Genomic DNA, 10,902 nt, shown 5'->3' on the forward strand with positions numbered 1-10,902 from the left:
ATTACAGCAGAGAAGGGAGGAGGGAGGGGGAGAGGAACAAACTGAGCATGCTCAAGCCCAAGCCCTGGAAGTTTAGCTGAAAACAGGAAGTCTGATACAGAAGCCCATGAATACACAATAGAAGGAAAGAAATGCTGTGTTTCTTTTGACAGAGGACTCAGAGCAGCATTACTTTGAGGGTTTACTGGTGTATTTATATAGACCTTTCTGATAAAGCTTACTTTTAGCCTTTCCTTCTCCTTTAAGGTTATGTGATGATAGTTAGTTTCATTTAAATACCAAGAGCAGTTTGCCTTTAATCTGTCTCAGGACACATTTAGGAGTCTGATCAGATACTGCAACTACGGGGGGCCCAGGATGCATAGTAGCCAATGATTTATATGGGGACCAATGGGGCACTGTCTAATAAGTTAATGGAAATAGAGATTTCACTGTGAGGCCCAGTGCCCTCTAGTTACACCACTGGGCTTGTTCTCAATGGTTCTCAAAGATTGGAGGTGATTCACCTACTGGAACATGGCTCCTATTTATCTGCCAGACTGTCCATATGACTCCTCCTTACTTCCTTCTGTACAATATGGTTGAACGAGACGTGTAGAGTATTTGCTGGGTAAAACAAACCCTGCCTGCCTCACATTGATGTACAGGGGAAGCTTATGTCAGATCTTTTATAGAGATGATCAGTATCTGGGTCTAAGTGCGTAGGCCTGTGAGATGTTAAAGGTATACTGTCATGGGGAAAAAAAAATTTTAATAGTGCTGCTCCAGCAGAATTCTGCACTGAAATCAATTTCTCAAAAGAGATCTTTATATTGTCAGTTTCCCAGCTTCCCCCAGTCAAGGGACTTGTGCTCTGATAAAATTCAGTCACTCTTTACTGCTATACTGCAAGTTGGAGTGATATCATCCCCCTTCCTTTCCCTTCAGCAGCCTAACAAACAGACTAACCAGACCCGGGCCACACCGGGCAGGCTCCCTAGGCAACCTGGACGGGCGCGGTGCCGGCTGAGCTGAGCGGAAGATGGGGGGGTGAGGGGACCAGACATGGGGTTGCCGACAGAGCAGGTATGTGCCTGGCGCCCCCCCCCCTCAGCGTTGCATCCTATGCACGTGCCTACTCTGCCTACCCCTGCTAACAACAGAACAATGGGAAGGTAAACAGATAGCAGCTCCCTAACACAAGATAAAAGCTGCCTGGTAGATCTAAGAACAGCACTCAATAGTAAAATCCAGGTCCCACTGCAACACATTCAGTAGGAGAAACAACAGCCTGCCAGGAAGCAGTTCCATCCTAAAGTGTTGGCTCTTTCTGAAAGCGCATGACCAGGCAAAATGACCTGAGATGCACCTACACACCTATATTACAACTAAAAAATACACTTGCTGGTTCAGGAATGTAATTTTATATTGTAGAGTGAATTATTTGCAGTGTAAACAGTGTCATTTAGAACGACATCATAAAAATCATGACAGAATCCCTTTAAGAAGACCTTATTTACATTGTTGTAACCTCCTCTAAAACAATAACTTTTCTCCTTCAGCCTTCTACTTCATCGGCAGCATCTGATGAGAAGGTGGACTATGTCCAAGTGGACAAGGAGAAGACTCAAGCCTTACAGAACACCATGCAGGAGTGGACTGATGTGCGCCAGTCTTCAGAACCAGCCAAGAGCACAAAGCAGTAGTGGGCCATACCATAACAACCATCTGGACCATACCATTACCATTCATGGAATGCTGCTCTGACTCCTCCTTGCATGACTGTCGCACCACTTTAGAATGCAGTTTAGGGCTCTGCCTTAAGTTGTTGATTGTAACTGTGAGCTTTTTGGCACATGTAGGGGATGAGATTGCTGTAGAATGGCATAAGGGACCCGAGACCTCCAAATGGAGGCCAAAGAACAGAAGTTCTATAGAAGTAGATTCCTCTGTAACCTAGTGGCACATACATAGATAGAACTAGAAACAAAAAAATGTCTAAAGAGGTAAATTAGATGGTTAGACATTGGATCCTGCCATGTTTTCCAAGGGGTGCTCAGCTGTGATTTTGTGGGTGCCTATATTTGTCCAACTGGTTCCTAATAGATTTACCCCCCTATAAAGTGCATCCATGCTCTGGTCAATGTTTGTTGGGCTACAACTACCATTCTTGACCCCCACTATAAGCTCTGTTGGGAGAGCATGCTGGGAGTTGTAGTTCGACCACAGCTGGTGCTGTGTTATAAATCCCAAGTTTAATTACATGTCATACATTTGGTGTTGAACTGCAGCTTCCTTTACCTTCTGCCTGCCATGAGGATGAAAGGAGATCTGTATTTGTTAGCCGCTGCTGTTGTTTAGATGCAGTGAAATTCTACCGCCCCAGTTTTATCCTATATTTAAGGTCAGTTTTAAAGGCTCCCGCACCAAGGGGAGGAAACTAGTATTATAAGTCAGTAACATGGGCATCATGATGAGATGTGACTTTAAGCACATTTTAAGGTTCCCATGCTCAAGAAAGCCATGTCCGTTATTCAGGCAGTTGCATTTGTCACAATAAAAAAAGTTTACCCTGTAACCCTGTTTAATCGCACGTAAAGTTGGCTTTTCTTTGTCTCTGTTATCAAGTTTTAACAAGGAAAGAAATATTTTTGGGTTTTCTTTCCCTTGAAAAAAAGAAATGGGCTCAGCAGCAATGCATACCATTCTTATGATGTTTTTTTAAAAAAAATTTTATCGGGTGACAGTTTGCCACCGTGGGTGAAACGCTCCTTGTTAAACCATAATAAGTGGTGTAAGCTCCGCCCCCACACAATTTTATAGTTCCCGGCAGTGATATAAGCGTCAGTTTAATGGGGAAGCGGCTACTGATGCTGGGAGAGCTGGTCTGGCAGGTACCAAGTGTTTCCCTGTATGTGGGTTGGGCCTGATGATAAACACACATGACACTTAGTATTTGCTTTCATTGTCAGCTGTCACTTTCTAAAAGATGGGGCCTCTCTGCTGTCCACATAACTGCACTGGGAATTAAAGGGACAGTAACCTTATTATTCAGAGCTTGTTGGGGAATCTAAGTCCAAAAAAAATGGCTACTCCAGATTGTTCCTCAGTTTACATTGTTGTTAGCAGTTTCAGTTATATTGGCAGTTTTAAGGTGGCCATACACGGAGAGATCCGCTCGTTTGGCGATGTCGCCAAACAAGCGGATCTCTCTCCGATATGCTAACCTTGAGGTGGGCAATATTGGGCTGAGCCGATCTAGGGCCCGACAATCGGATCCTAACGAACGGGAACGGGCTGGTCGGATCGCGGGACCGCATCAACGAACAGATGCGGCCGCAATCCGACGGGATTTTTGTCCCATCCGATCGAAATCTGGCCGACTTTTGGCCATCTCGATCGGGGAAGCCCGTTGGGGGGGGCCCCATAAACGGACCAATAAGCTGCCGACTCGGTCTGTCGGCAGCTTTTATCGGCCCATGTATGGCCACCTTTAGACTACTAACACCAGGCTTCCTGCTCAACAGCTCTCTCTGAAAGTGATGGTCCCATAACTGACCCTTACTGGACCACGAACCCCTAAATCTATCTCTCTGATTTGGCAATAAGAACACCTTGAAAGTTGTCACTACTATGGAGAAATCCTTCTATGGCTGAGCATGTCTCCAGTAAAACCAGCCCATTGTTCTTTTGCTTATTAAGACACAACCCCCCCCCTTGTTTTAAGTTGGTAAACAAGGAGGGCTATGGGAGGTAATAAGTAAGGTTGCAGGCCGTGGCTGCTAAGGAAAAACTGATACTCCAATTCCATATTACCTCCATATTGTGTTAATACAGGGTGTTCACAGGGAGAGTTTAGAGATCTGTTATCCGGAAACCCATTATCTAGAAAGCCCTGTTATCCAGAAAGCTTGCGGAATGCCCATCTCCCATAGGGGCAAATTTACAAAGCAGCTTGAATTCACCAGCGACGGCTTTGCAGGCAGCGCAACACTTCACCAGGCCAAAATTGGCTCACACAATGCTAATTCAAAATAACATGCGAAGTTGAGTTGAGGTTGCCGAACGCTGGCGTAGTTGTGCTAGCGGTAATTCGGAAAGCAGAGTGAAGTTGTAGGGGGGAAATGTAGGGGTTTTTTAGGTTACCCCAAAAAAAATGTATGCTCTTTGGCAGACTATCACCCTGAAAAAACGAATGGACGCCAGCGTTTTTTGGGACTTAGAAAAATTTTCAACTAAAGTTTGAGGAAGTCATATCTACTATATTGCACATCGCTTGATCTGAGGTGGCGAAGGCAAGTCTGGCGCAAGAGGTAACGTTCAGTAAAATCTGCATCTTAGTGAATTTGCGTAGATACTTCCCTTCGCCAGAGTGCAACTTCGACTGGCGATTGAGTGTGAATAAGCACCAGTGTCAGTCTCTTTCGCTAGCGAAGTTACGCCTGCGCCCATTAGTAAATCACCGAATACTGAAATTACGTCACGCTGGCGAATTTTTGCCAGCGTTAGTCACTTTGCCCCATAGATTCCATTTTATCCAAATTCCCCATTTTTAAAAATGATTTCCTTTTTCTCTGTAAAACAGTAGCTTGTACTTGATCCCATCTAAGATATATAAGATTAATCCTTATTGGAAGCAAAGCCAGCCTATTGGGTTTATTTAATGTTTACATGATTTTCTAGTAGACTTAAGGTATGAAGATCCAAATTACAGAGCGATCCGTTATCTGGAAACCCCCAGGTCCTGGATTCTGGGTAACAGGTCCCATACCTGTAGTTTTTTTTTGCGTGGACGCTTGTCTTTGCCTTCCACATGGACCAATGTGCTGCAGTTTGGTGTGAAGCCCTCATTCTAGTCCTCCATGTTTAAATACCATCCTGAGTCCTTATTGGTTAGAAGGTGCAACACAGCATCAGCATTTTACATCTCACACTAATTATAATAAAGGATTGTTGCCCATAAGCATTCCACGCCATTATTTGTTGGCTTCCTATAGACCATTGCATTTTATTATGGCTGGTGCTTATTCATGGGATGATGCTCCTTTGTAGGGAAACCTAAATAATTAATATGGTCCCTTAAAGGGGGGTTTCAACTTTAAGTAAACTTTAGGTATATTATAGAATGGCCAATTCTAAGCAACTTTTCCGGTGGTTGCTTTTGATTATTTATTTTTATATAGCGTTATAATTATTTGCCTTTTTCTTCTGATTCTTTCCAGCTTTCAGATAGGGGTCACTGACCCCATCTAAACAACAAATGCTCTGTAAGGCTACAAATTTGTTGTTATTGCACATTTTAATTTCTAATCTTTCTAGTAAGGTCCTCTCCTATTCATATTCCAGTCCCTTATTCAAATCAACCATGCACTGATTTGAATAAGAGGCTGGAATATAAACAGGGGAGGCGCTGAATAAAAACATAAGTGATGAAACTTAGCAATCAAAATAAATTTGTAGCCTTACAGAGCATTTGTTTTTTTTTAGATGGGGTCGGTGACCCCCATTTGAAAGCTGGAAAGAGTCAGAAGAAGGCAAATAATTAAAAAAACTATAGAAAATAAATAATAAAGACCAATTGAAAAGGTTGTTTAGAATTAGCTATTCTATAACCTACTAAAATGTAACTTAGAGTTGAAACATCCTTTTAAAGGGAAAGCACTATTGAACACTGAGCAGTATCTGCCTATTTATATCAGACACCACTGTAAATGTAGAAACCTAACCATTTTTATTCTTTTATTCAATTCAACATTCAGTATGTTATAGAAGAGCCCATTCCTATCAACTTCAAATCTTAATTTTTTTCCTCTTCTGCCTCTCTCCAGCTCTAAAAGTTTTTTTTGTTTTTTTTTCCAGTATTGTTATCAGGTCCCTGCTATTCATATTCCGATGTCCCATTCAAACCACTGATGGTTGCTAGGATAAACTTGCCCCTAGCAACCAGATAGCTACTGAAAATCCAGACTGGAAAGCATCTGGACAAATAGTTATATAATTCAAGAATTCTAATAAATACACCTTTAATTAATCAGGAATGAAACTATTGCTATCAGGTCCCTGCTATTCATATTCCAGTCTTTCATTCAAACCACTGATGGTTGCTAGGGTAAAAAGGCCCCTAGCAACCAGATAGCTACTGAAAATCCAGACTGGAAGCATCTGGACAAATAGTTATATAATTCAAGAATTAAAATAAATACACCTTTAATCAGGAATGAAACTATTGCTATCAGGTCCCTGCTATTCATATTCCAGTCTCTCATTCAAACCTTTGGTAGTTGCTAGGGTAAAAAGGCCCCTAGCAACCGGATAGCTACTGAAATTCAGACTGGAAAGCTGCTAGACAAATAGTTTTATATAATTCAAAAAAAAAAAAATACCCCTTTATTTAGTTTGGCTTTTTTAGCATAGGGCGTGTATGTTGTGTGGCTGTAGTGTCTGAGATGTTGCTCACTGCTGTATCATCTCATTCATATCAACACAGGCCCTTGTTGTTGTTGTTCTTAGAGAAGGGCATATATAGGTATATTTATATATGAATGATACATATGGCATACCTCCCAACATTTTGGAAGTAAAAAGAGGGACAAAAAATGTTTTCCCGCGCGTAGCGCAGCAATTTTTTGACCACACCCCTTTCTGTTGCCACACCTCCTAATTATCATGTTTGTTTTACAAAATTTGGCAAGTTATGAAAGTTTGAAAATATTTCTCCTTATCTAAACTGTGTTTTTGTGTCTCAAAATTGTTACAAAGTATCTTATTTGCACCTGTTAGCTGTTCTGGGCTCTCTGCTAAAAGCCAATTAAGTGAGAAACTTTGTTTCTTTTTCTGGCTGTTCAGTGCATAGAAAAGAGGGACTTTCCAGTACAAATGAGGGACTGCGGGTTGAGCTGTCAAAAAAGGGACTGTCCCTCCGAAAAAGGGACAGTTGGGAGGTATGCATATGGAGCACTCCTTTCAAAGTCAAATGCCTGTGTACCAATAATATTAGTTATATACTGAGCCAAGTACTTTGCTCCCAGGGCTTCATAAAAGTGTGTATTGTATTTAAATGGGCCCAATGTTTCAGTCAGTGACAACGACCACCTTCAGGGACAAACAAACAGTGTATAGTTCTGGCAGTGGCTTCTGATCGGATACACTCACTCTACACTCTGAGCTTGCCTTTCATTTTAATATTCTATTTTATTCACCACACATATTTTGCTTCTGGCCTCAGCAATTCTTTCTTTTTGTTTTACAATTGTTTTGTCACTTCCTGGTTTGTCACTTCCTGGTTTGACACGCCTTGGTTGCTAAGGCAATCTACTTGCTTTGGCTCCATATTTGTGGTGTGGGGAATAAAGGGTCCTGGATCACTGTGTGTGTGTGTTTGTCCTTGAGGTCACTGCTGCTGACTGAAATGTCCACCCCTTGGCAAGGTTGGCAGGGCCAGATTTACATAGCGGACACCCCTAGGCTAGGGTTGCCACCTTTTCTGGAAAAAAAATACCGGCCTTCCTATAGATTTATGTTTTTTCCCTATTAATAACATTGGGATCAACCATCATTTTTACCAGCCAGGCCGGTAAAATACTGGCCAGTTGGCAACCCTACCCTAGACCCTCTGACGTTCGTCACCCTGTCCCTTTCCCTTTCATTTGTTTTCATCATCGGGTCAGGAGCTCTGGGGATTGGCACATGGGAAATGTAAAAAACTATAGTATCTTCTGCCCATATCCAGTACTTTTGAATCATTGTGGATGTGGTTGGGCAGCATGCCGCCCCCTAAAATCCTGCCTCCCTAGGCCCTTGCCATTGTGGCCTTTCCACAAATCTGGGCTTGAAGGTTGGTGGCCAGACCAAAGGCCAGTAGAGAGGCTTGGGTAGATTGACCTTAGATCAGGAGTGCCCATACTGTACTAATGCAGGGTCTACTTTTAGTGATGATGTCCCATTAGGATTCTACATCCATAAAAGCATTGTTAACATTCTGTTCCATGGAAAATATTACTTAAATACAGGTATGGGATCCGTTATGCGGAAACGTTATCCAGCAAGCTCCAATTTATGGAATGGCTGTCTCACATAGACTCCTTTTATCATAATTTTTAAAAATAGTGTCCTTTTTCTGTGTAATAATAAAACAGTAGCTTGTACTTGATCCCAACTAAGATATAATTAATCCTTATTGGAGGCAAAACAAGCCTATTGGGTTTATTTAATGTTTACATGATTTTCTAGTAGACTTATGAAGATCTAAATTATGGAAATATTTGTAAAAGAAACCCTGGTCCAGAGCATTCTGGATAACAGGTCCTATACCTGTATTTATTTTTGAGAAAACTGATATTTCTATATTTAATAACAATATATGTAACCTTAACATAATAAATATTAGGGATGCACTGAATCCAGGATTCGGCCTTTTTCAGCCGGATTCGGCCAAACCCTTCTGCCTGGCCGAACCAAATCCTAATTTGCATATGCAAATTAGGGTCAGGGAGGGAAATCATGTGACTTTTTATCACAAAACAAGGAAGTAAAAAATGTTTTCCCCTTCGCATCCCTAATTTGCATGTGCAAAATAGGATTCGGTTCGATATTCGGCCAAATCTTTCGCGAAGGATTCGGTAAATCCCAATCTAGCTTTTGGGCACCCCTGCTTTAGATACTTCTGAAAACCTAGCTTGAAACTCTGAGTGAGATTTGGGGGTGACTATTGATTGTCCAAGATATTCCTGCTTCCAACAAATAACTGATACAGTGGTTTATATTAGTGTTGCCACTTTTGCTGGTGGTTAAAACTGGGCAAAGAGGGTGGGTCTCTGGTGAGTCGTGATTTATGGGGACCTGGTTATTGAGATGCTCAGAAGCAATCGGGTGGATCTCTATCTGATTTTAACCAAAACTGCTCTGTCTGGTTCAGAACTAGATGGGTGGCAACCCTAATCTTATATACACGTCTGTACCCTTGCTGTGAGCTCTGGGGGCCCAGCCAACTGTCCGACATGTCCTGAAACCACTACTCCGACAGTAAGGTGGTGCTCCCAGAAAATTAGGAGGCAGCAAGTTGACTCCCAGTGTTGCTTAGTTACTTGTTAGCTGTAGATCCACAAATATTGCAGAAACAGTATCCCTTTAAAGGGTTGGTTCACCTTTAAGTTAACTGTTAGTATATTATATAATGGCTAATTCTAAGCAACTTTTTATTTGGTCTTCATTATTTATTTTTTATACTTTTTTAATTATTCACCTTCTTGTCTGACTCTTTCCAGCTTTCAAATGGGAGTCATTGACCCAATCTAAAAAAAACAAATGCTCTGTAAGGCTACACATTTAGTTGTATTGCTACGTTTTATTGCTCGTCTTTTTATTCAGCACCTCCCCTGTTTATAATCCAGGCTCTTTTTCAAATCAGTGCATGGTTGCAGGGGTACTTTGCACCCTAACAACCAGATGGCTGAAATTGCAAACCGGAGAGCTGCTGAATAAAAAGCTAAACAACTCAAAAACCACAAATAATAAAAAATTAAAACCAATTTCAAATTGTCTGAGAATATCACTCTCTACATCATACTAAAAGTTAACTCAAAGGTGAACAACCCCTTTAATTACTCAATTGGTGCTTATGTACTATATATATATATATATATATATATATATATATATATATATATATATATATATATAGAAAGATGATAGAGCTCGCACTCACAGGACTTACAAGGTCAAAAAGTGTTTATTTCAAACAAAAAAACGACTAACGTTTCGGCTTGCACTCAAGCCTTTCTCAAAGGAAAAAGGAGAAAGGCTTGAGTGCAAGCCGAAACGTTAGTCGTTTTTTTGTTTGAAATAAACACTTTTTGACCTTGTAAGTCCTGTGAGTGCGAGCTCTATCATCTTTCTATTTATTTCTTGGGCATTTTTGCACCCAGGCAACTTTAACCCATTGACGAGCAGTGCCGGCTTCCAGACTATTATATATATATATATATATATATATATATATATATATATATATATATATATATATATATATATATATATATATATATATATACTGTGTATATATATATATATATATATACATAAATATATACTGTATATATGTGATGTGTGGGTTGATTGTGCCAGCAAACAGACATCCACCAACAGAAGTGTGGCCCAATCTCTGCCCAACTACAACATTATTAGGCCCTACTACCCCCTCTGAGAGTTGCCATTTATATACTCCCTTCCTTCTCTCCCCACTCCTTTTGATGACATTATAGGCAGGTGGGTTGGACACAGGTATATAAAAACAGGTGGGTGGGTGCCAACTTTCTGTCGCCCCACATCGCACATGGCATGGGTATGAGCCTTAATTGTTCAGCTGCCCTGTTGATTCGAATAAATTGTAACATTTTGATTGGTTCTTGTCTCAGATAGCATTGTGGTTTCCAGTAGCCAAATATGTATAATATTATAATTCTCTATTGGCACTGACTCAAGGGCAGCCATGCCAGTCGCCTCTTATCCTAAATTCACCCATATCTCCCTCTGAGCCTCAGATATTCACTAGTCCGTGTTTATTTCTTTGACTCATTGCTCTGTAAATATTGTGAGATGTTATTTTTGAAAGAACTCCTTGCTGAGAGGGTTAACGATTGTCCCCAGTATCCTAGTGACTGCACTAATGATGTAGCTGACCCCCACGCTGTCACACGAGCGACTGACACTTTGCTTTCAGTGCCTCCTAGTGGTGAAAGAGCTGCACTCGCCCTTTGTACTTTAATTTGTCATGTTCTTGTCTTCCTGCCCCCCTGTACAATGTTAGACTGGAATGTATATCTTGTAATATTAACAGCTACGTGTCTCTAATTCACACGTCACAGTGACGTAACCACATAAGTTATTAATTTATTCCTGTATTATTGATCACAGTCCTAGTCTCTG

At 41.0% G+C, this 10,902-nt stretch overlaps 1 protein-coding gene across 1 annotated transcript in view; it reads left to right on the top strand.

Moving 5' to 3' along the window:
• gab2.L (GRB2 associated binding protein 2 L homeolog) overlaps positions 1-2,557 on the top strand; it is a 102,497-nt gene extending 99,940 nt beyond the window's left edge. The window contains exon 10 of the mRNA XM_018247789.2: positions 1,542-2,557. Coding sequence (XP_018103278.1) covers positions 1,542-1,685 — 144 coding nt within the window. The 3' untranslated portion in view covers positions 1,686-2,557. The remainder of the gene's footprint in view (positions 1-1,541) is intronic.
• Positions 2,558-10,902: the final 8,345 nt, after the last annotated feature.

The sequence above is a fragment of the Xenopus laevis genome, chromosome 2L (assembly GCF_017654675.1).
Source record: "Xenopus laevis strain J_2021 chromosome 2L, Xenopus_laevis_v10.1, whole genome shotgun sequence".
In the NCBI taxonomy this organism is placed as follows: domain Eukaryota; kingdom Metazoa; phylum Chordata; class Amphibia; order Anura; family Pipidae; genus Xenopus; species Xenopus laevis.